Source organism: Coenobita brevimanus, chromosome 38 (genome assembly GCF_032717465.1).
Source record: "Coenobita brevimanus isolate Jiangsu-jjx chromosome 38, ASM3271746v2, whole genome shotgun sequence".
Taxonomy (NCBI): domain Eukaryota; kingdom Metazoa; phylum Arthropoda; class Malacostraca; order Decapoda; family Coenobitidae; genus Coenobita; species Coenobita brevimanus.
The window spans coordinates 2,877,443-2,904,552 of record NC_136991.1 but is presented as its reverse complement, the minus strand read 5'-3'; the positions used below and the strand labels follow the sequence as shown (position 1 = coordinate 2,904,552).

Here is a 27,110-nt window from a genome sequence, read left to right as displayed (position 1 = left end):
CTGTCCTTCAAATGCTGTACTGTATGTAATAGATGAATGGACTAGAATAATAGATGTGGGGAGAGAGGTGGATGTTTTATATATATATATATATATATATATATATATATATATATATATATATATTGCCAGACACCTCAATCCCGTTTGGGGTGGCCACAAACAAATCGCCTCCAAGTTGCCCTGTCCCCCGCCATTTCACTGCCCTGCTCCCAACTCACACCCCCCTCTCTCATATACCTCTCCACCCCATCCCTCCATGTATATATATATATATATATATATATACCGGTATATATACAGTATATATATATATATATATATATATATATATATATATATATATGGAGTTTCAGAAAGCATTTGATAAAGTCCCACATTAGCAACTTTTGCAAAAACTAGCTGGCTATGGTATTACAGGATACAGCTACAAATGGACTGAATAATTCTTAACTGGACGTTCTCCCTACGTGTCAAGTGGGGTTGGTGGAGGATTAGTGCCCCTCCCTGTAAAACAATTACCCTAACTCTAAGCCCTTGGCCACCCTGTTTGGGATACATGGCGTCTGGCAATGAATGAATGAAAGCAGAGAGTGCACATCAACGGAGTCTACTCGAACTGTTCAAGTGTTCTAAGTGGAATACCAAAAGGTAGTATGTTGGGACCAATTCATTTTGTGTTGTTTATATATGACCTACCAGACTGTGTAAAGTCAAGGACGAATCTGTTTGCGGATGACACCAAGATATTTTGAAGGATTGAGACAAGCTGAGATCAAAGAGCACTACAGGAGGACCTCAGTGCACTCCCAAGATTGGTCGGAAGATAGTCTGCTCCCTTTTTACCCAGAGAAATGCAAGCACCTTAAAATCTGCAGTAGGAAATAGCACTGGTAATAACTAGTAATAAACACTTTAAGGAATTGTTGAACATAGAGGATGGAAGTGATGTGAGTATAGGCTAAGTGGCTGGGGAATGGCTGAGAGAAGGAGGGAGGTGAGAAGACAGGAAGAAATCAGTAGGATAGAAGTTGTGGAAGCAATGAAGAAAGTTAAATTGGGGAAAGCCCCAGGAATTGATGGAGTGTGTGGTGGAATGTTGAAGCACTGGGGAGAGATAGTAGTAGAATGGATGTGGAAGATGTGCAGATTGGCCTGGGAGGAAGGTAGAGTTCCGGAGGATTGGAAGTCAGGTATAATTATTCCCTTGTACAAAGGAAAAGGGGAAAAAGAAGTGTGTGGTAATCATAGGGGCATTTGTCTTCTTAGTATAATAGGAAAAGTATATGGTAGGATACTTATTGACAGAGTTAGGGAAATAACAGAGGAATTAGTTGGAGAAGAACAGGGAGGCTGTAGGAAGGGAAGAGGTTGTGTAGATCAGATATTCATTCTTAGATCTTTAATGGAAAAGTTTCTAGAGAAGGGAAAGAAGTTGTATGCGGCTTTCATGGATTTGGAGAATGCATATGACAGGGTGAATAGACAAGGGTTGTGGAAAGTATTAAGAATATATGGAGTAGATGGGAAGTTATTGAATGCTGTGAAGAGTATGTATGATGGTGCGAAGGCTGCAGTGCATGTGGATCTAGAACTGAGTGAATTTTTCTCTTTGAAGGTTGGGTTGAAACAGGGATGTGTCATGTCTCCATGGTTGTTCAATCTGTACGTGGATGGGGTAATAAAAGAGGTACAAGGTAGGGTAGTGGATGTTGGAGTGGCGCTGGTGAGAGAGGGTAGTGTTTGGAAACTCCCTGTACTGTTGTTTGCAGATGATACTGTGTTGTTGAGTGAAGATGAAGGGGAGCTGCAAGGCTTGGTGGATGAGTTTGGGAGAGTGCGTAAGAAACGAAATCTAAAGGTGAATTTAGGGAAGAGTAAAGTGATGGTCTTTGAGAGAGGTGAAGTCAGTGAATGTACAGTGAGGTTTGATGGTGAGGAGTTGGAAAATGTGAGTACATTTAAGTACTTGGGTAGTGTGATGAGTAAGGATGGAGGTTTGGAGGGTAAAGTGCTTGAAAGGGTACAGCAGGGAAGAAAGGTTGCTGGTTCCTTGAAAGCAGTGAGAAGAAACAGGGAAGTGAGCATGGAAGTGAAAAAGTTACTACATTATAGTATTGTGATACCAACTCTAACATATGGAAGTGAAGCTTGGACGTTGTTGGAAGGGCACAAGTCAAGAGTGAGATCAGTGGAAATGAGTTATTTAAGAGGAGCCTGTGGAGTCACATGGAGAGACAGGCTGACAAATGAGGATATAAAGGAGCATTGTGGTGTGGATGTGGATGTGATAGGAAGCGTTAGGAGGAATACACTGAGGTGGTTTGGCCATATGGAGAGGATGGAGGGTGAAAGACTGACGAAGAGAGTGTATGTGAGTGAGGTGGAGGGGGGGAGAGGGAGGGGGAGGCTGAGGATGAGATGGAGGGATGGGGTGGAGAGGTATTTGAGAGAGGGGGGTGTGAGTTGGGAGCAGGGCAGTGAAATGGTGGGGGACAGGGCTACATATAGGCGATTTGTTTGTGGCCACCCCGAACGGGATTGAGGTGTCTGGCAATAGATAGATAGATAGATAGAATAACTAGCTACTATCTAAGGGTGCAGAATGATGAAATCACAGAAATAAAGAAAGTCAGTTATGAAAAGAATCTGGGAATGATAACAGATAGTAATCTAACATTTGAAGAGCATACAGTATACATGAAAAAGTGAACATAGCAAATTGGATAATGGGATTGATATGATCCTTTGTATCTTTAGATATACTGTACCTAGATTCCAAAACCTTTTTAAAACAATAGTCAGACCTCACTTGGAATATGCCTAGTCTGTGTGGTCACCATATGAACGACATGCGACTGGTGGAATATGTCCTCTGAAGAGCCTCGTAGTTGATACTGGGAATGAAGTCTCTCGGTTACCCAGAATGATTAGAAGCATTGGATATCCATTCAGTGGCTTATCAGCATGTAAAAGGGGACATGATTGAAGTCTGTAGGATATATACCCAAAGGTAAACCCGTTGTAGCTAATAGCAAGAAACTGGCAAAAGAATGGAGTAGGACAAAACTGAGGCAGATGTCCTTTAGCTCAAGAATTGTGGGTGTGTGGAACAGCTTGCCCAGTGAAGTGATTGAGGCAAAAAATGTGATATCATTTGGAAAACTCCTTGACAGGTTTTGGAAGAATCAAACCATTAAATATACTTTTGAAGAAAAAATAACAACCACCCAGGGCCACCATTCTTGTTTGAACTCGGGCAATGAACATTTGGACATTGAGGACTAACAAGACCAGCATCCAGTAAGGTTAGGTAAGGTATTCTTAGTAAAGAGTTGATGCTAACCACAGAAATTCTGAATGGTGAACTTTGTAGTGAAGTCTTCCAAAATTACCAACTGGAAAGAAAAGACAAGACTGGTAAGATATGTGGTGGAATATTAATATATTTTCACAAGACTTTAGAAGTCTTTGATTGTAATGAAATGGAAGGGCTTGAAAGAAACTTCTCAGGATCTCTATTTAAATGGGTCAGAAGGGGAGATGGGCAGAAGATTCTTACAGGATATGTCTACCATAAAGGCAGCTCGACTGAAGAAAATGATAATTTACTCTATCAGTTATTGGAATACATGTGACTAGTGGCTTCAACTTGACAAACATTGACTGGACCTTGTAAACAACATCCCCAGAAAACTTTCCGGAGCAGAAATATTTGAACAGATTGGGAAATAGTTTCCTAACTCAGCATGTTAAAGGTATAACTCGCATTAGGGGAGATCATAGACCAAATACTCCTGATCTTGTTATCACTAATGAGGAAAATAGTGTAGAGAAGGTACTATAAATGTTTTGAACCCTTTGGGAAAAAGTGATCATGGTGTGTTTGAATTTGAGTATGGGTATCAGTCACCTCCACATGCCCTAAATGGCAATATGAAATTCAATTTCTTCAAGGGCAGGTACAGAGAATTTCAAGAATGCGTAAAAGACATTAACTAGATAGAGGAATTGATAGGAAAAGATGTATATACAAGAAATTAGTAAATTGATTGAAGGGAAAATAACACAAGGAATAAACTTATTTGTACCATAATTGTTAACAGAAAGGAAAAACAGCCATGGTTTACCAAGCATGCCAAAAGAGCAGTCAGGAAAAGCAATTTCCTTGGAAACATTACAAGGAGTCAAATCTAAATTGAGACGCAGAGAATGTACCAAAGAAAGGAATGTGTGCACAAAGGTTCCGAGGAAAGTAAGAAAAAAATATGAACTGAAGCTATTTTAGGAAATGAAAACAAATTCAAAAGCACTGTATAAATATGTAAACAATAGTAAAAGAGTCAAAGACCATGTAAGAAGAGTTACAAAATGTGACAACACACTAATGCTTAGCAACAAGGAAATAGCAAATGAGTTGAACTCTTTCTTTAAGTCAGTACTCTAGAGGATGACCAAACGGAATTAATGCCAAATGATTTAAGTCGTCTAATTTATGGCAGTGAAGTACAGGATGCCTGTGTCCAGTGCCAGAGAACTTGAAGAAGAATTAACAAGTATCTCTGCTGAGAAGTCTTTAGTGGAAAGCAGACTTATGAGTTTAAATGAGTATAAAGCACCAGGACCTGCCAACATCCACCCTGAGGTGCCGGTACTTAAAGAACTTACCAGTGAACTTTGTGAACCACTGACTGTGCTGTATGAACATTCCTTAAAGACTGGAACTGCACCTCTGAGTTGGAAGGAAGTGATTGTTTCACATATATACTGTACAGTACATGAAAGGAAACAGATCACAGGCTGGAAATCACAGACCAATGAGCCTCAGAAGTGTAGTTTGCAAAATATTTGAAGAAATTATATAAGACAAAATTGTAGCCTATGTAGAGAAAAGAAATATACGGTACTGTGTGAAAAGAAGCATGGCTTTTGAAGTGGCAGATCATGCTTACCCAATAACTAATTTACTAGAAACATTAAGTGATTGGACAGATATGCATGATGAAAATCAGCCTTTTGATGTTTCGTTTCATTTTTGTTTTTGAAGACTCCAGCATGCCTGCAAGCATTGGCCTTGGTCACCTAATGGCGGCTCTCCAAGCTGCTCGATCTCTGGCAGCCTCCCGCTTCAGTTAACCCTGAGGTCTCAATGACCTCATCGCAGGTCTTTTTTTTAATCTACCCCTCACAACCTCACCCCTAATATTCACTTCTCACTTTCTGCACCCAGTTATCATCCCCATGCCCAAACCACCTCAACACACCACCAATACACTTCAGTCCCATCCTACCTCTCAACTTTTCCATTGTAAATGTAGCCCCCCCCCCCCAGCCCTTGCACTGAGGGATGCACTGCACATCCACCTAATCATTGTCATTTCTGTATGTTTGAGCCTGCGAATATCCTATTCCTTTACTGCCCAGGCCTCACTACCATGCAGCATTACACTCCAAACCTGTGCTGCATTCAAGGATCCCTTAGCACTTAGGGAGAGCCCTCTCAGTGTCACCATCTGTTTTAATCTTGAAAAGACAACACAACTTAGTGCACCTTAACGTTAACAAGCCTAAATTATCTTAGGCTACACTGACTTTCCTTTTCTTCTTTGCTGTTACTTTAAGTGCAGTTCAGACAGGAGACCCCATCTGCTCTGGCCCTCTCATCATGGAACATCTACATACTAGGGACAGGACACAATTCCCTTCGCTTGGAAGTAGACCCTGGTGAGGCAGAGCACTCTTCCACTGATGTCGTCCCGTAATCCAACACTACCTAATAGATGGGATAGACAGAGATCATGGATGTGAATCTTGGACATTCGATCCCTCAGCTGTGTGCACATGGAGTAGAAACACGGCAGAAACACAAAACATGATCAGTAGTCTCTTCTTGACTGCATTATAGACAACCAGGACCTTGTACTATCATCAGTCAATGTAAGTGCAATGCCAACGCAGTGTGTCCTGTCCTCAGGTTCGTCAGTGCCATATCCATTCTGCGGACAGGGTGATGCACCCAGGCCAAGAATAACATAATAGGGATTCAGGCACAGTAATTACTGAAAATACTCTTCCCATTAACAAAAAACATTGTCTGTCTGTGTATCTATCTATTGCCAGATGCTTTAATCTCATGAGGGGTGGCCACAAACAAATTGCCTTAGAAAGATAATAGAAGAAAACTTTAAAGAAAGCAATATGATAAGAAAGCTCCTTCTGGTGATGCACCTAAGGTAAAGTTTTGCCATTTTTATTTATTTTATTTTTTTTATTTAGCCTATGTGTTTTTATTTATTTTTTAAAGTTTTCAGCCTGCTGTATACGGTACCTGACTGTCAGAGTTAGCCTGTTCTCTTAGTAAATGTCACATTTACAAACAACTTTTCTTCCATGACACTGCCTTTGGAAATCAGTGATATATAGCTAGCTCTCATAAACAACTTGTGTCACCATTTACAACTTCTGCCACAGAGTCCCAGTATCATGGTGGTGCTGCATTGCTTTGTTGCTTTTCATAAAACGTTTTAAAATCTAGCCAATTGAAAGGTATGATGTCATCATGTGATTTACTGTAGCCAATCACTGGGTGAGTTGGTGCATGGCAAGCAGGCACGTTGAAGTCAAATTGTTTTTTTGCGGTATCCACATGTGAATGTTTTTTCTGACATTCCATGTCCTATAGTTTTGGCATACTTAGATAATAACCAAGCAAATATTGATTTTGCATTTCTATGGAGTTTTCCCAAGGATTGTAATGTGCTCAGACTGTGGACAAGAGTATACTTTCAGAAAAGGCAGACATCATTGGTGGTTGTAAATCACTCATCCCTGCAATTTCTCAGTCCATTAAAAACTGCAGTTAAATTGGTAAGCTTGGAATAGGTTAATGCTTTAAATAGCCATATGTAAGCCATTCACAGTTCACAGCACTGTGATTTAAGAGAGAATCGGTTATGTAGTCTCCTGTTTGCTTAGTTGGTGCACGTGAGAGAGGTGTTGATGTTACTGAGGGCTGTATTCTAGTTGGTGTTGGAGGCTTTGTAACACCTCTTCCTCAGTGAATTATTTAGCATATTACCCCTTAACAGTCTCTTGTATGCCTTATATATATATATTATATGATATCAGCTTAGTTGTTTCAGTAATATTGAAGAGGATATTGATGTGTATCGTACAGAATAAGTCACTAAGGAAGCGGTGGTACGAAAATCTCTAGATTCACATAGAATACAAACCTGTGTGATTTACTTTCAGTGTGAGCTAACCCGGACCCATGAAGTATGATCCCCAGCTTCCCACCAGCAGGGTTGCGTGATGGCAGCCCGGGCCGACATCAAGAAGAGGTGAGGCGGCAGGTGTCCATGGCACAAGAGTGTACTGAGGCTGCTGGTCTTCCCTATGTCCAGGACCATTTCAGCCACCCCAGTGCCGACCCAGGGAATGCCACCACCCCTGACCAGCCATTGCAGGGTAGCAGCCACAAACAACCACTGCCTTACTACCTGTCATCATACCCCACTCAGTCATACAAAGATGCACACCATGCAGTACCACCAGCCAGTCAGGAATGTGCTCAAGCTGATTCAGCACTTGCAAGGGTCAAATTAACTAAAGCATCAGGCACTAAGGAAGTTACCAAGTTTTTTGTGCGTAGTGCTGGCGGGATGAGCATACCTATGCCTGAATATACTGGAGCCTCTGAGGGCCCCAGAGTGGTTCCTGACCCAGCATCAGTGCCTAGGTTGCAGGCAGCCAGTGAGGGGAAGCCAGCCTCCAGTGGATACCTGCCACTGAGTGTGGAACTGATAGCAGGTCGAGGCCAGACCAATATGCCCAGCGATGGACATAGGAACACCGTCAGTCCCAAAGTCCGCTCCCTTCCGCCATCACAAACCCTGGCACTCTCAGCCTCACTCATCAAGTCATACTTCACCTCGGGAGGGACTGGACAGCTGGGGAGGGGAGGGACATCCTCCACTCCTGATGCAGAAACTGTCAAGACCAAAGTTATGGGCCTCTGGAACAATGTCAAATATGGTGAGACTTAGCCTATGACCTAATGTTTAAATCATTTATCACAAAATAGAAGATAAGCCATTGGTTTCTGATGATGATTTTTGAAGCCTGGGATGAAGATGAAATGTGTCTGGTATTTCTGTGTCACATCTGACTGCATTTTGTAATGCACCATGGGAGCTATTCACACTTGATATGCATTCTAAATATACAGTATTTACAAATAATGGGTGCTTGTTCTGCCCATTGGTTTCCATGGTTATAGGTCAAGCATTACAAGTATGGTATCGTTTTGTTTTGTTTCAGTTTTGGAGGCTCCAGCATGCTTGCATGCTTCAGCCTTGGTTGCATGATGGTGGCTCTTCATGCTGCTCGATCTCTGGCAGCTTCCCTATTTTGTCCCTTATCCTGAGGTTACACTCAGTGACCTTGTCCCAGATCTTTTTCAGTCTACCTCTCGCTACCCAACCCCCAACATTAGCACTTCTCACTTTCTGCACCCAATCCCCTATCCTTTCCACATGCCCAAACCATCACAATCTACCTCTCCTCATCACAACACTAATACACTCCAGTCCCATCCTACCTCTCAACTCTTCCATCGTAAACGTTGCCCCCCCAGGCCTCGCACTCAGGGATGCACTGCACATCCAACTAATCATTGCCATTTCTGTACATTTGAGCCTGCGAATATGCTTTTCCTTTACTCCCCACGTCTCACCACCATAAAGCATTACATCCCTAACATGCCCCATACAAAGATTCCCTGGCACGGATGGAGATCCCTCACAGTGTTAGTAGAGGTAACAGGTCCCAGAACTTCTTCCAGTCACTCTTCACTCTAGCCACTCCAGCCCCACCTCCAGCAAATAACATGTCTCCCAAATAACAAAACTCTGTCACACACTCAAGAGACTCACCAGCAAGTACAGGCCTTTCATGCCTGGCAATCTCCACATGCACTCCCTGACACACCGCATATATAAAATCAGCACTATCTCGCAGTCTGCCAATAGCACTATATATCTTATGCACCCACTTATCACATATACTGCACAAGATGGAATTACTTGCCACACCCTTGTGGCAAATCGCATATGGCCGCTCCCCCTCTTCTTTAACAGTACAGCCCCCTGCCCTAGATACCATCACCTTTGTCTTATCTGGAATTGGTGAGAGAGTTCAAATACCTGGGTACAGTGATAGAAAAGAGAGGAAAATGTGCAAAAGAAGTTGAAAGTAGAGTGACACAAGGAAGAAAAGTAGCTGGTGCAATGAAGGCCTTGATAAGAAACAGAGGCTTGAGTGTTGCAGCTGCACGAGGCTTACATGAAGGAGTGTTAGTGCCAACTTTAACATATGGATGTGAGACTATGGTGTGGCATGAAAATGAGAAGTCAAGAGTAAGAGCAGTGGAGATGGGACTGCTGAGGAATGTATGTGGAGTACAGAGGGTGGATAGGATACGAAATAATGTGATACGTGAAAGATGCGGAGTGAGGAAGTCAGTGGACACCAGAATTGAAGAGAGTGTACTGAGATGGTACTGTATGGTCATGTGGAGAGAATGGATAACAATAGTGATGAAAAAGGTATATCTGAGCGAATTCGAAGGAGGGAGGAGGCGAGGTAGGCCAAGGAGAAGGTGGAGACATATGGTCGATGAATGTGTGAGGAAGAGACGTTTGGAAGTCGGCGAGGCTAGGGAACTGACAGGAGATCGAGCTGGCTGGATGAATTTTGTGAGGAGAAGTGCATGATCAGGGATTTTTGGCACCCCTTTTTAACGTGGCAGCGTCTGGATTGACTCTGTCAGATACGATTATGTGAAGCTACAGAATGTGGTGAATGTTTTTGGTGTATCCGATAGGGCCAGGATTCCAGGGGCTTGAATGATGAGTGAATGGAAGTGTGGCCCATTGGATTGGGTAATTTTGGGCAATCTGGACATTGCTACTCTTCACCCAGCCCTAGGGTGGGAAAGGAGGTCCGGATGATGATGATGATGATATTCTGAAGTCCATGTGCCCCATACCATCTCTCCATTTCCCAAATCTTTCCTCTGCCTCCCTCTCATTCACTGCAGCTGATACCAAATCATCAGCATACAACATCTCCCACAGGAGTCCATTTCTGAAGTCACATGAGAGAGGTTCAGGTACTGTAATAAACAACAAGGGGCTCAAGTCTGACCCCTGATGCACACCAACAGTCATGGAAAACTCCTCACTCAAATCTCCATTCACCCTTTCCTGGGTGCTAGCACCCACATACATGGCCCTAACTGTCCTAACCAGCCATTCCTCGATCCTGAGCTTTCTCATTGTCCACATCATCACCTCTCTAGGGACTCTGTCAGAGGACTTCTCCAAATCAACAGAAACAAAGTATGGTTCCCTTTTCTTTCCTATTTTTTTTCCTGAAGCTGTCAAACATTGAATATGGCATCAGCGGTCCCTTTGGCTGGCATAAACCCAAATTGCATCTCATCAATATTCATTCGTTCTCTAATCATACCTTCTAGAACTCCCTCCATTATCTTCATTATCAGATCCAAAAGCTTTATGCCTCTATAATTTCCTCTCTCCAGAACATCACCCTTCCCCTTATACAGATTAAAATTTCACACTTCAGCCAGTCATCTGGGACAACACACTTACATATATAATCGTATTTATATAATCGGTAACTAATCCCACGTCTATATCTCCTGAGGCTTTCAACATTTCAGCAGTCAACCCAGACACACCTGCTGCCTTCCCCACCTGCATCCTGCCTATTGCCCTGCTCAGTAGCAATGTCAATCAAAGGTCAAGGGCCAGACACTGGATCTGCCGACTCCAGACCTTCCCTGTCCCAGTCAAACTCCTCATTCAACAACCAGTTGTGGTGCTGTCTCCAGACGTCTTTAATATCGTCACTGTTCACCGTTATCTTTCCTTCATCATTCTTCACACACTGCTCACCTGTGCTATCCCTATTCTCCATCTTCATTTTATTTGTCACCTTGAATATCATATTCTTCCTTTCCCCACTATTTTGGTTATCAAATAAAAGTCGCTGAGATTCAGACATTGCCTTGTAAATCTCTCTTCTAACCGTTCTCTTGGCAGCCAAATATTCCCCTCTGCCACCACTCTTTCTCTGCTCCTGGAAAAGCTTCTTTTATCCTGAACTGCAGCCTCTACACCCTCATCCCACCACTAAGTTAATTTATGTCATGAGGGGCACCTTATCCATCCACACACTGAATCAGTAACTCTCAAGAGCTTGTTCTTGAGGGCTCTGTACTGTTCGTTAATACTTCCATCATCGTCTTCCTGTTCAGCCACCACTCTTTTCGTCTAGCTATAGAAGGCTTTCCTTACTGCTTGGTTTTCAACTTCCATATTTTCCTGCAAGGTGCATAGGTCCTCTTTTTCATTACTCGCTCCTTAACCCATGGATTGTGCAATTACCTTTTTTTTCCCACCCCGTGGTGTACAAAAAGTGAAGAAAAAAAGTTTTTTTTTAGTTTTTATTATATACTGTACTTGAAGATAAACATTCAGGGCATCATCTGGTGGAAAAAAAAAAAAAAAAAAAAAAAAAACTCTGTCTTTGCGTAGGGCCAAACGTAAGTTTATGTAGGGGAGTAGTGAAAAAAAAATGAAAAGCAAAAACAAAATATTTTTTAGTTTCTGTTTATAATAAACATGAAGATAAACATCCAGGGCATCATCTGGTGAAAAGAAAAAAATCTCTCTCTCTCCGTCTTTGCATAGCGTTATGTGTGTGTCTGGGCAGGGGTAGAGTAGTGAGTGGTGATGCACAGCCTGAGCTGTGACTCGCGGTGCGATGCTACCCAGCCTGAGCTTTGGCTCAGCACCATGTCACATGTCAATAACTTGTGTTGCAGCACACACTCCTCGCTCCCTATAACTTTTAACATCCCTCACTAACCTCCTATCAGCCCTCCTGACCATGAAATAGTCTATCTGACTGCTATTTCCCCCAGACTCATATGTAATCAACCTACTCTTTTGCCCTAAAATGTGTGTGGCACACAGTCTTGTTCATTGCCTCCACAATCTCGAGTATCTTTTCCCCTTCCTCATTTCTTGTACCACATGCACATCCCCCATGTACTCCTTCATATCCTTGAGCAGCTTCACCTACATAACCATTTAAGTCTCCTCCCAAAACTACAATCTCATCTTCCCCTATACCGCTTACTACATGTATTAGGTCATCCTAAAATCTATCCTTCTCTACCTCTGTGGAACATACACCCATATAAATGCAAACATAATCTCACTAAACTAGATTTTCACTACTGCTATCCATTCATGGACTCTCATTACATTCATGACATTCTACCCATTTCACCCCAACCAACACACCCACATCACCATATCCATCTTCCCTACCCTGTCAAAACAACTTGCAGAATGCATCCTTCCCAGCACTCATTCTGGCTGATCTTCCTCAATACCTGACTTCCTGCACACATCCTATATCCATCCACCTCGTACTCATTGCCTCAGCTAATTCCTCCGCTCTACCTCTCGGACTTACCACATTCCATGACACCGCTCTGATCCTCTTGGGTGATTTAGTTTCCTCAGGCATGCTTAGATGTTTCTTTTTCTAGTCATAATTTAGTAAGAATATATGATGGGGTGAGGCATACCACAGGCCCCACCAACCCACACAGTCTCAGGCCTAGGCATGGGATATGAGACCCATAGCCCACCAGCTGTGGCCAGTGGCTGTGGCAGTGGCCTCAGGGCATCCTGCCAGGACAGCTACAGGGACACACTTCAAGCATGCCTTGGCACTGTAACTCCCCGCCATTATACACCCATTGATTGTGCAGCCTCCTGGGGTGCCACTCCCAGGTTCAGGCAGCCTGGGAACTGCAGTGCCCTGTACTCTCTTTAGCACAGGTTGAGCCCCATCTTATCCAGGCACCAGAATCTATGCTGGCGGAGCTTTCATCACGCCTCCCCACAATAGGTCCGCCACTAGGCAGTGGGGGCAAAGTTTTCTGGCTGCATGCTCTTGCTGGCATCAACCCCTGTACATAGTGGGATACATTGTGTGATATGTAAAGTGCATGTAGAGTAGTGCATGAGATAATTAGAGGAAAGTGTTTCGGAGAGTATGCTGGTCTACTCTCCTTGTTAGTGTCACAGTGAAAAGGTCAGAACAAGGGGATAGTCCAGTAGCTAATGAAACAGGAGAACCAGCTCTCCCTATCACCAGCATTCCCATTCCCCTTGGGAGTACCACAGTGATTGGCTGGTGCTACAGCCTATGCCCTGTAGCTCCCATATGTTAAAGTCCTGAATATCCAGATATATTCATTGTGTAGTCATAAAGAGAGTTATCTTAGTAAGTTTATCATTACAGTATGCTCTGACCGAAGGGTCGGAGGATCGAATCCACCCAAGGGTCATTGGTAGACATCAGGAAGGGCATCCGGTCATAAAATGCTGCACGCTTCAGTCCAAAAGTCCTCTACCCAGAGGCAACGCCTTAGCCCTTTGGGGATACCAGGCGTAAAACCAAATTATTATTATTTTTTATTAGTACAGTATTTGTCAGGTAAACAAAGTACCAATGTTGCATCTTTTAAACTTGTACATTGGTACTGTAAACTGTATAAGATAGTGTACAGTGACCCCTCTGTATGATTGCACAAAATCCACCCATATGGTTACTTATAACCCATTATAAGAATCTAATGTGTTAACAACCCTTTGGCCCGCTAAAGACTCTCTGTAACCCCATTTAGAGTACAGATATGCTTCCAAAGTGCACAGTCTCATGTATTGAGGTAATGTGGACATTAGAGAGTGACATCATTGAAGTAAAAGGTAAAAGTGAGTGGGAAATAAGTACTGCTGATATGGTTCCTAAGGCCCTTGCATACTGTACAGGGATAAAGCAGACAATAGACAGTGACATTAAGGAGATTTAGGGGAATAAAAAAGTGGGAAAACTCGCCATGATAGACCTTAGAACTCTCTGTGACCCCAGCTTTTTTTTTTTTTTTTTTTTTTTTTTTTTTTTTTAAATGTGAGGAAGAAGGAACCAAAGGCCGCTAGCCTGCAAAATTGTTCCTTTCAAGAGAAAAACAAAATACAAGAGAGAGCCAAATGCAAGATCCGATCATTTCGAGATGCCTGGACACACTGCATTTGAAAGACTGGAGATCATAGGAAGCAGGAAATACAGACAGAGGGAGACAGTTCCAGAGTTGACCTGATGCATAAATGAAGGACTGGGAGTAACGGTTAACTCTTGCATTAGAGAGCTGGACAGAAAAGGGATGAGAGTTTGCTGCTAGACGGGTGCTACACGTCCGTCGTAGAGGTGGGGGAATGCATGCAGACAGTTCAGAGGAGCAGTGACCATTGAAGTAGCAATAGAAAAGAGATAAAGATGCAACAGTGTGGCGAAGAGACAGAGGTTGAAGGGAGTCAGTAAGAGGAGGAGAGTTAATGAGACGAAAAGCCTTTGACTCCACCCTATTGAGAAGAGCTGTATGTGGGGAGCCTCCCCACACATGAGAGTTGTGCTCCACACAGGGGCAGATAAAACCCCTGTATAAAGTCAACAATTGTGCAGGGGTATAGAAGGAACAGAATCAGCTTAGCACACCTAATCTCTTGGAAGCAGATTTTACACGAGATGTAATATGATCTTTCCAAGATAAGTCCCAAGTAAATGAAACCCCAAGCATGTTCAAGGATGATGCAGGATTAAGCTGAATATTATTAAAATTAGTGGGTATACCTGTGGAAGATTTTGTTGGGTTGATAGATGTAAAAACTGAGTTTAGATGCATTAAAAACAACCAGATTATTTTTACCCCAGTCAGAGATACGAGCCAAGTCAGACATTAGGTGTGCCATAGCCTCATCCCTTGTTTGCTGAAGTAACTGCTGAGATGGACGTTGCGGGAGCTGAATGGAAAGGTGAAGGGTGGAGTCATCAGCATATGAGTGGATAGGGTTAGATGTACAGCTTAGAAGGTCATTGATGAATAAAAGGAAGAGAGTTGGTGATAGGACAGAGCCCTGAGGAACACCACTGTTAATAGCTAGACTGCAGATATGTTTCCCTAAGGGCATAACTTACTTTAGAGAGGTAAGGCAGACATAAAATATTGATATTACAGGAGATAAAAAAAAATGAAGTCAGGAAAACCAAACCGTGAGGGTGGTTTCAACTGTCCAGGACGGTGTATAAAAAGCGAGCTGTACATTATGCATGCTTTTTCTGCATATAATGTCCCTGGTACTATATCTTTTTCTTCCATCTACACACTTGTAATTCATGCATAGGGAGCCTGTGCCTATTAACCCTTTCACTTTGGGTGTATTTTTTTTTTACTGGATATCCTGCACAGAGGGGTTTTGAGATTTATCTATCTATCTGTATATATATATATATATATATATATATACAGTATATATATTAAATGGTTTGCAGGGTATAGGAAACCATTTGGCTTGTCACTCAGTGTAGAGATCATGAGGCATCTCTACATCGAGTGGATGATGGGCGTCCCCATCCTCACCCTGCGCTAGGATGGGAAAGAACTTCCGGATGATGATGATGATGATATATTAGCTCTTTCATATTCACTCTCACTTTCATCTGAACATAATCTGAGTCATCAGACATAGCTTCCATCAGATCCAAGTTAGGTGCCATGGCATCTCATACCGCATGCCTCGACATACTTCTCATACACGACGAAAATAATAGACAATAAAATAGTCCTCCCGTGATGGCAACTCTTCAGTCTTGCCACCTTCTGGTACTGAACCACTATTGGGCCCCCAGTACTGGCATGCAGATATAAAATGTCCAGTAAATGTATATGTGCCACCCAGTGGCTACAGACATTTGCCTGGTGGCACATTGATGTGCCAACCGAAGTGAAAGGGTTAAAGGGCCGCTGTACTGTATGCACCTAAATAGTTAATGTGAAACCTAATGTAGTTAATGTGTATTGAAAGAAAAAAATCTCATTGTAATCACCAAGTAAATATTGGATAATTTGAAATTCTCAGTACACATTTTTTTATCCAGTATACAGTATATTGTACTATGGTACTTGTATAGCTCTGTACACTCAAATAACTTTGTCATCAGTAGACCTGTATTTCGTTTGATGTTCAAACCTGGTCCATCTAATCAAGCAGTGTTTTGTTTAATGTTGTGACATGGCTTTGTCCCTTATGAATTCACAAGCAACTTAATACTGAAATTCCTTTAAGGGAAACAACTTTAAACAAGGATTAACTGTATTTCCTAGGTTGGACAGTAAACCTGAAGACAAACTTCTCTCGTGACTCCCCTGTATACCTGCTGGGCAATGTCTACCACAAAAGTCTTGGGGAGGATGGTGAGGATCCCGAAGGTTAGTGGCAACAACCAGTTTTTGATGCTCAAAAGCCATACAAGTGACTTCTGTCTAGCTGTTTATTTGTAGCCAGATGCCTTAATCCCAGAGGGGTTGAACACAACATATCACCTTTCATTTCATTCTGTTCTCCACCATTTGGCTACCTTCCCTCCAGCTCCTACCACTCTCATTCACATACCTCTCCATCTCACTCACATATAGTACATTCTCCCAATCAGTCTCTTATTACCTCTCGTTTGTTTCCCCATGATTAAGCCATCATGGGATATTTCTCTTAGCACTTTGCTGCACGTCCACATGGAGTTAAGATCTATATAAATAAAGGGGTAATAATGGAATGAATGTATGGATATAGCGTGGAAAAAAAATCTAGTAAGACCTTGAACCCGTATACTTTAACAGGATTTGCTGTTAACATTTTCCTTTTTTTAATCCATCCAACTATTGTCCAGTCCTTTATTACCCTTTCAGAAATGTAGAGACCCAGGGCTAGGCTACTTAGTTGAGACATTTAAAGCAAGAGTGACCAGTTTCTTGGTCCTGAGTGGTATTAGGTGAGCAGTTTAGCTTAACCAGCCCTTGGATGTATACCCTCACAGGCTATATTGAGTTGGAGTACTATAACTCACTAGACCACCAGACACCATAAAAAAAAAATAGTGAATAAATGAAAGGGTAATAATAGATTGATTGGATGGATGGGTAGATTTAGCATGGAATATACCGTAATCCTTTTTATTAGTAAGTTTAGGCCTCAAGCCCATACACAGAGGGAATTGCCATTATACACTGTTTTCTTACATTTCCTTATTTGTCAGAGAGTCAGCAGCACGGGATGGAGTGGTTCAAGCGGCACTTCCACAGCCTGGTGTGGTGTACATACCGACGTCAGTTTCCTGCCCTTCAAGACTCGAGCCTTACCACAGACTGTGGTTGGGGGTGTATGCTGCGTTCTGGCCAGATGATGCTCTGTCAGGCTCTCACCAGGCATTTCCTTTCTAGGGGTTAGTTCTTATAATTGTACAGGCAGATCTCATCGTATGTCTGAAGATAGATAATGAGGCGTATGTTCATCCCATATATCTATTTCTGTCTCAGTCTATCTGTGTCTGTCTCTCTGTCCATCTCTATTCATCCATCAGTCTTCAGCCAGGCACTTTAGCATTGGCAAATCCCAGAGGAATGTAGCCATGAATAAATCACCCCTGTGTCACCTGTCCTCCACCATGAGGGAGCTATCTCTCCATCTCGAAGTACTCTCACAGACAAGTACTTCTCAACCCCATCCCTCCACCTCATCCTTGGTTCCCATTATCCTTATATTAAGCAAGGTATGTTTCCTAAAACTTCACAACATTTACTTTAGTGGTACAATTGGTATTTAAAATTTGGGTGACTTACAAATTAGCTTTGAAGATACTGTAACAGTGTAACTTTGATGTACAGTACAGTATTTCTTAATTTGACTGTGGACTTGACAGCAGAAAGGAACATAAAAAGGCAGCAAATAACAGTGACTTGCAGGACTTCGCTTACTTCTGCATGTAACTCTCCTATTGCAGATATCCCATTTACACATGCATTGAACAGATTACAGCCTGGGCTTTTGTGAATGTATGTAATGGATTGATTTACTATGCTACTGTATGTTTATGTAGTACTGTGCATGGGATAGAGTCACTGTCATTCTACCATGTTGTATGAAATAAGTGAAAGATATGTGGTGGAGTTGCAGTGTGTTATACTTGTACAATTTTATTATGTTATAATTATATTTCTACAATGACTACAATTATGATCACTGCAATTATGTTACAATATTTCCACAATTATGTTACCTTTACAATATTATGTATCTCTCTTAAGTAGCTTACAAGTTGATTGTAACATGAATATAATATCCAATAATACGTTACGATAATATGTACTGTCGTTGGTACAACAGCTTTGCATGACCGAGCGATATGTTGGCATTATAGGCACTAGTATTATCTCATGTCACAATTGCAGTATGTAGTGTCTGCTGGACACATACAGAGCTTCTCACTAGGAATGTCAATCCACATGATGTGAATCCTGTTGTCCCAGACCATCAAGAATGTCTTAACACATGATGTATCTCAAACAATCTCTTTGTAGTCCAGACAATACAAGGTTAACCAGACTGAGCCAGTTACCTGTGTCATAGAACCAACCATGGAAATTTACCAGACACTGCATCCCCACCGAACCGTATTTATTCTGAGATTTTGGAGAGCATAGGGACAGAGAGCCCAAGAGTACAATCAAAGGCATAAGGCAGGAGATGGGGTCAGCTAGGAGGTTTCCCGTCATGCTATGTTACGCTGTCAATCATACTTCAATATAACTGTGTACAATGCTGTAACTCTCCTTGCGTATGATACACAAAGGGGGAAGGTGAGAAAGAGAGAGACCTAGCTATTCACTCTACTTGACGATGCACCATTTTACTAAGCGGCCCATGTTACACTCCACTGGTGATAGAGGGGAAGCCATTAATCTACGATGCATCTACAATCTCCTCGTCAAATCAAACCCCTTGGCTACGTTCATTGATAAATGTACAGTATTTCTTATTTGACTGTGGACTTGACAGAAAAAAAAATAAAATAAAAAAAAATAAAATGGCAACAAATAACAGTGGCTTGCAAGACTGCACTTACTTCTGCATGTATCTGTCCTGTTGCAGATATCCCATTTACACATGCAATGAACAGATTACAGCTTGGGCTTTTGTGAATGTATGTTTCCATTATTTATTCATCATCCAATCCTACGCTGTCCCGTGAGGAATGTAGGAGCCTGGGGCTAGGCATATTGGTCCTGACATTTAAGATGAGAATGACCAGCCTCACTCATCCCTGAGTGGCATTACGTGAGCAATAAACCCCAGCCACCCCCTGGATATAAACCTTCACCGGTCCAATCCTATTGGAGCACCATAATTACCCACTAAACCACCAGGCGCCAAAATTTGGTTATGTGGTTACCACCCAGCATAGTAAATGGTTTCCTGGTGTACAGGAAACCATTTGGCTTGTCACTCAGTGTAGAGTCACCAACAGGCAGAAGGAAGACGAAAGAATGAAGGAAAGACAGAAGAGGGAGTGTAAAGTCACCCGTAGGCAGAAGGTCCAGGAAAGAATGAAGGAATGAAAGACGGAAGAGGATGGGAGGAAAAAAGGATGGAGGAGAGGAAAGGGCTGACACCCAAGAACAGCACTACATCAAGTGAGTGGTAATGGATTGATTTAATGTGTAACCGTATGTTCATGTAGTACTGTGCATGGGATAGAGTCACTGTTATACTACCATGTTGTATGAAATTACTGAAAGATAGATCATGGAGCTGCAGACATTCTCACTCCATTTTAGTGTATAAGTGAGGAGCCCTTACTGCCAAAGAAGAGTTAACTGACATTCCCTCTCTATCATGTGCAGAGCTGATCAATCTGGAACTTGCTTCGTCAGCCTGTCTTTCCCTCTGCCTTTGACCTCCATCAATGTACCCAGGCATCTCAGTGTTAATGGAACTTGATTTTTGACTAATTTGTTCATTTTCTTTAGAAAGATCAACGTGGTGGAAGTTTTCAGCCCGTGGGTCATTTTTTTTTGCAAAAAATTTGCTGTACCTCTGTATTAAGTTGGGTTTTGTTCAGTGTGGGTAGTTCAAGGAAAAGCATTTTCTTTGGTTTGGGTATGTATTGCATAATGTATTTTTAGGATAACTTCATTTAACTCTGTAATACATAGTGTACTGCTTTGTATGTTTTTTGAATAACTTTACAATACGTTGCTTAACTCTGCCTATACCCACTAGAGTGGCGGTACAACAAACCTGGCCCTGCCGCACCTCACGAAGAAACCATCCACCGTGCCATTGTCCGGTGGGTGGGTGATGTCCCGTCCCCACACTGCCCTCTCTCCCTCCATAACCTGGTCCATTTGGGACGGCGCCTTGGAAAAAAAGCCGGTGACTGGTATGGTCCAGCATCTGTCGCCTATATATGCAAGTAAGTGTCACTCATTTGGTGCTCTCACTGCAGCTGTGATAGATGCTCTTGGCATATTTTCATCCCTTCATTATTTTTACTTGATCTGTTGTTGGCGTTCTCCCTATCTCCCCCCTTTTATAGTCATTTGTTAACCTCTAAAGACCTAAAATTGTCAATCCTGCCTATCCCTTGAACTTCAAAAAGGGTCCGGTTTTTCAGCTGTCACCAAGGTAAATTTTGGTCGTACAGACTTCAAGTGCTACATTCAACACACCAGAAAATCTATATTTCATTCTAATATGTCTGCTGGTTACCACACTATCAACTGTCAAAGAACGTCAGAAATAAAAATTGTTACCCATCGCATAGAGAGAGAGAGAAATTGTGCCAAAGCAAATTTTGGTCTTCTGGATTTGAAGAGCTTGATTTTACAACCAAAAAATGTATATTTCACTCATATATCTAATGGTTACCGCACTGTCGACTGTCAAAAATAAAAAAAGTCACTCCTCACTATGGGCAAGAATAGGACGTCATAAGGGGGAATAGGGAGGTGGAGGAAGTGGGCGGGGCATCAGGAAGGAGGGAAAGGAAAGGAATATGCCCACCACACACAGCCATTATGGTCTAGAGGGGGTATGGGGAGTAGTTTGGGTGGGAGGGGACACAGAGGGCAGGATCCAATGGGGCAGAGGGAAGTGGAGAAATGGCATGGGGGGGGGGTTCCCTCCCCACAAATGGGGAGAAGGCCAGATCATGCCTCCCATCACCTCATCTATTAGTTTCCATTGGCTAGGTACCATGTACATCATTAAAGAGGCGGGGTTACAGCCTTTCACTCTCATCTTAAATGTCAGGACCAACTTGCCTAGCCCCAGGCTCCTACGCTTCTCATGGGGCAACATAGGAGTGGATGATGGATGGATGGACGTGTGGTGACAGCCCCCCAGTTTTTTTTAACCTCTCTACGATCATCGGCCATCAGACTTCACGTTCCAAGTTTGGAACCGACGATTGTCGGACATAGGACTTTAGGGGTTAACTGTCACAGTTTTGTCTATGAGTTATGTTGTGTTTTGTTATATCTCTGCATAAGGTATATTGTCCCCTGGTATTATCTGTCCATTAGGCATACTCATACATACAGTAGTGCTGCTACATTAAGTTTGGATTCACTCCTTGGTAAGTGGTCTGTATCACCCTGTTTTGAAATACAAACATAGCATTAAATTACATCTTGCTTTAAACTTAAAACTGCTGGGAAGAGAATGGAGAGACATCTATAGATCCTGTTTGGCAGTGATCAAAGTGTAAACTTCCAGTGAAAAAAGACCTCAGTATTGAGAGCTTTACATGATGATGTATTTGTGGTTCATTATATGTTGGAGGTAATAGTAGTAGTAGTAGTTATTCCCTAGGCAGTCTGGTCGAACAGCCTCGAGTCCCTAAGGAAGGCCATGGCCAAGACCGGGCGTTTCCACAGAGCTCTCAAGGAGTGTGTGTTGTGTTGTTGGCGTAGGTGATTGTGTGCAATGCAGTCTTCCATAATATGCATGATAGTATGGGGTGCTGTGTTACATTTTGGACGGGCATCAGCGACGGAGTCATCCAGCCTCTTCTGGTAACGTAAGAGGGCTGGATGATGCCCACATCTCAGCCTGGCCAGGTGGACCCTGTCCTCACGTGGGAGATAGGATTCAGAAGGGTGGACATTAGGAAGCCATGCATGAAGCTGATATGTTGGAGGTAGTGGTTCATGATAGAATGCCGAGAATGGGTCCCGAATTTTATATTAACTGACATCCCATAAAAAATGCCTCTCCACAACACTCTGCATGATTTTTACAGTTCTGCTATGTAGTACTTGGGGCCGCTCACCATGCACTTACTTGATGTGCTACTCCCATCAGGTCTCTGTTCACTGAGTAACAAGCCAGATGGATTCCTGTAACCCAGGAAACCATATATTACATTGGCTGGTAACCACATAACCAGACTGAAACTTGGTGGTGTAGTGGGTTGGGGTGCTCCAGCTGGATGTGGCTTATGAAAGTTTCCAACCAAGGGATGGCTGGGGTTGGTCGGGGTTTATTGCTTGCGTAATGTCACCCTGGGGCAAGCAAGACTGGTCTCCCTTGGCTTAAATGTTGGAACTGGGTAAGCCCCTACACTCCTGATGGGACAAGAAAGATTGTATGATAGGTGGATGATGAATATTGGTGCAGTTAATTTATCATCATCATCATCTCACCCTGCCTTGGGTTGGGAAAGGAGGTCCGGATGATGATGATGATGATGATGATCGTCGTCGTCCTCATCCTCCTCATCATCATCGTCGTCGTCCTCATCCTCATCGTCATCATCGTCGTCGTCCTCATCCTCATCATCATCGTCGTCGTCGTCGTCCTCATCATCATCATCATCATCATCATCATCCAGACCTTCATTCCCACCCTAGAGCAGAGTGAGGAGGAGCAACGTCCAGGAAGCCAAAGTTTGCCCAATTCATTGGGCCACGCATCCATTCACTTATCATTCAAGCGCTCAAAATCCTGGCTCCGTCAGATAGGCCAAAAAAATTTCACCACGTTCTGTAGCTTCACATACACCTGTCTGATAAAGCCAGTCCAAACAATGTCATGTTAAAAAGGGGTGTTAAATCCTTGGTAATGCACTTCTCCACACACAGTTCATCTAACCAGTTCGATCTCTTGTCAGTCTCTTAGCCTCACCAACTTCCACACCACTCTTTCTCACACACTCATCCACCATATCCCTCCACCTTTTTCTTGGCCTGCCTTGCCTCCTCCCTCCTTCAGATTCGCTCAGATATACTTTTTTCACCGCTCTATTGTAATCCATTCTCTCCACATGACCATGCCATCTCAGTACACTCTTCGATTCTGGTGTCCACAGACTTCTAACTCTACATCCTTCACGAGTTACATTATTCGGTATCCTGTCCACTCTCTTTGCTCCAAATACATTCTTCAGCAGCCTCATCTCCACTGCTCTTACACCTAACTCTTCATTTTCGTGCCACATCATAGTCTCACATCCATATGTTAAAAGATGGCACTAACACCCATCATATAAGCCTCTGCAGATAGAAGGATCATACAGGCCCATTCAGCATATCACCTTTGCAAAAATTTAAACTCATCCATCCATCCATCATCCAATCCTATGTCGTCCCGTAAAGGAGTGTAGGAACCTGGGGCTAGGCAGGTTGGTCCTGACATTTAAGATGAGAGTGGCCAGCCTTACTCATCGCTGAGTGGCACTACGTGAGTACTATACCCCAACCACTCCTTGGATATAAACCTACTCAGGCTCAATCGAATTGGAGCACCTAAATTACCCACTAAAACACCAGGTGCCATAATTTGGTTATATGAGTACCACCCAGCCTAGTAAATGGTTTGCTAGTGTACAGAAAACCATTAGGCCTGTCACTCGATGTAGAGTCACCCATAGGCAGAAGGAAGAGTAAAGAATGAAGGAAAGACAGAAGAGGGAATGTAAGTCACCCATAGGCAAAAGAAATCAAAACAAATTCTGTTTACAATGCCATATCCTAGTATTATAATACAATATTGTGAACAGTTTAATATGACATACAAGAAATTTTAGTAGGATGGGTGGCACATACCAAACCTACATACACCAACTTTGAAAGTGGCAAGATGTAATGCCATTGTGAAGGACAGAACAGCAGGTACAGAAGGAAAAGAATATCTGGACATTGCGTATGTATTGCATTTTTTGACTGAAGCTTCCTGTTCTCTTTCAGCTCACTTGAAAAAGTGTAGTCAGGTTAGAGGATCAGTTTGACTACTAACGTAGGAGACTGGCCAGCGCCTCATAACTAAGGTGCATCAAATTTCTTGCAACCATTGATATTAAAGTTGTGTGAGTGTCCCAGTTCCATGAAGTGAAAATGAATAGACAACATTTGGATGATGCATACTGATAATTTAAGGTGGTATGGACCCATGGAAAGAATGTATGAGAGCAACTGAGTGAAGTTCTCTTCAGACATTAGTGTAAAAGGGAGGGCCTCTGTATGCAAACTAAAGAAAATTTTGGATGAGATCCTGAGAAGGGACCACAGGGTTAAGAGATTCATTCAGAATGTTGTAGGAGACCATTCAATGTCAAAAGCACTCAAGAGGTGAGTAAACCTCACCCATACAAGCACAGAACGCTGCCTCTCAAAATATATGTTATCATCATCATCATCATCACACTTACTCTTTTCCTTCCTAATGCATTGTGTCCCCCAACAGAGAGGCAGTGGAAATAGGGTCCAAGTATATCCCAGACCTGAAGAGGGTTTGTGTGTACGTAGCTCAGGACTGTGCTGGTAAGTTATGTTGAATGTCTGTTTTGTATTATTATTATTATTATTATTATTATTGGTGGTAGGTGGAGGGCTCACCATCCACTCACTCAGTGTTGTGCTACTTTGGGTGTCTGCCCTTTCTTCTTCCCTCCTTCCTCTTCTGTCTTTCTTTCCTTCATCTTTCCTCTTCTTTCTCCCTACAGGAGGTGACTTTACATTCCCTCTTCTGTCTTTCATTCCTTCATTCTTTCCTCTTCCTTTTGCCTGTGAGTGACTCTACACTGAGTGACAAGCCAAATGGTTTCCTGTACACCAGGAAACCATTTACTATTCTGGGTGGTAACCATATAATCAGATTATGGTGCCTGGTGGTTTAATGGGTAATTAAGGAGCCCCAGTTGGATTGAGCCTGTGTAGGTTTATATCCAAGGAGTGGTTGGAGTTTATTGTTCATGTAATACCATTCAGGGATGAGTGAGTCTGGTCCCTTTCATCTTAAATGTCAGGACCAACTTGCCTAGCCCCGAGTTCCTATGCTCCTCAGGGGGCGACGTAGGATTGGATGCTAGATTAACGGGTTATTATTATTATTATTATTATTATTATTATTATAATGGTGGTGTATTTCTTTATATATTTATGTATATATTTATATATATTTGGGTGGGTGGGAGGGTATGGGTGTGGTTGAGGGTGGCAGAGGTGGCATCATACATAGGTTGCAGTCTTCATTTTCTACTTCATTGCAGTGAATGGATCAGTTCTTGCCATATCTTTCCCAAATTATTAATATTTCACTTGATGGGACAGATTCTTTTAGTGTTAGGATTAGTAAAGAGATATAAATATCAGTTTTAAACCTTTTATTGACTTAGCTAGGTGATGATGTTATATACTGATTTAGTAGTGCACTGATGCCTGTTCTCTCTTTCAGTGTATGTTCAGGATGTGCTGGACTTGTGTTCAGCGTCATGTATCTGTGATTTTGGATTTCTGGCCAAGCTGAAAAAGACTCAGGTGGAATCCAAACCTCCATCTGCAAACTCCTCCTCCCTAAACACACTCACCAACACAAACACAACCTCTGACTCACATTCAACATCAAAAGTTCAGTCTGCCTCACCAGACTCTGAAAACACCTCAGCAGTGCACAGGAATTTACCAGTTACACAATCAGTCACACACACACAGTCATTGTACTCACATGCTGCCTCACAGCTCCCTCAGACTGACCAAAGTGCTGATGTAAATATAACCAGAATTAAGATAGACAGTGAAATAAATGACCAACCAATAAGGCTTTACGTGAATCACTCAGGAGAAAACAAGCAAAGACAAAATGGGCATGGAAGTGTAGAGTGTCAGTCATATTCCCCAAGTGTTCATCCACCTGGGCATACAGATTTGACTCAGCTGGCAGAACAGACAAGTCATTTGTACCCTGATTTGAGCAGCTTGACTCAGAGGGAAGTTAATCCTCCCTATGGTGTTTCAGCAGCTCAGGACAACTCAAACATGTGTGTTGAATCTGAAATCTCTCAGGAGCAAGAAAACTATTCAAGGCAGGTATCAAGTGACGTTAGACTAAAATCCGAATCTTTAAAGGATCAGTCCCCAGAAGATGAACTAGGAACCAATATCTCAAGACAGGAACAAGAACGCCAGACTCAAGATATGGAAGATGTCGGGGAGCGGCTATGTCCAAAGTGTGAGAATTGGAGGTCAGTGTTGATAATGGTTCCTGTGAGGCTTGGTGGGGAGACACTGAACCCCATGTATGCACCCTGCCTCTACTCCCTCTTCACACACGACCTCTCTGTTGGCATCATTGGAGGACGGCCCAAGCACTCCCTCTACTTTGTTGGCTTCCAAGGTGACTTTGGGTTGTATATTTTGTATTCTTGATAGCTTAGGTTTTCTAGCACCTCTTCCTTAACTCCTTCAGTCTGATGACTTGCTTGCCCTCTCATCACGGTTTCCGTTGCATCATCAGAGAATGGCTTAAGTATTCAATCTTCATTTTTCGCTTCCAAGGTAACTGAATTGCATTTTCATTGACTGAGGAAGATTTGTTAGTGATTTATTTATCCTATTTTACCTCAGTAATATCTTGTATCCATTTTATATAATATTATTAATGACAGTTTACATCATCAGTAAGAATGAGGATGGAAAATGTGAGTGCTTTTAAGTTCTTGGGTAGTGTGATGAGTAAGGATGGAAGATTAAAGAGTGTAGTGCTTGAAAGGGTACAGCAAGGAAGAAAGGTTGCTGGTTCTTTTAAAGCAGTGATAAGAAACAGGGAAGT

General features: G+C 42.5%; 1 protein-coding gene across 1 annotated transcript in view; it reads left to right on the top strand.

Moving 5' to 3' along the window:
- The first annotated feature begins 4,513 nt into the window (after positions 1–4,513).
- Positions 4,514–27,110, top strand: part of LOC145396486 (uncharacterized) — a 30,237-nt gene continuing 7,640 nt past the window's right edge. The window contains exons 1-7 of the mRNA XM_080269858.1: positions 4,514–4,698; positions 7,292–8,037; positions 16,331–16,435; positions 17,260–17,445; positions 20,283–20,475; positions 24,747–24,823; positions 25,737–26,675. Of these exons, the coding sequence (XP_080125984.1) occupies positions 4,514–4,698; positions 7,292–8,037; positions 16,331–16,435; positions 17,260–17,445; positions 20,283–20,475; positions 24,747–24,823; positions 25,737–26,675 (2,431 nt within the window). The remainder of the gene's footprint in view (positions 4,699–7,291; positions 8,038–16,330; positions 16,436–17,259; positions 17,446–20,282; positions 20,476–24,746; positions 24,824–25,736; positions 26,676–27,110) is intronic.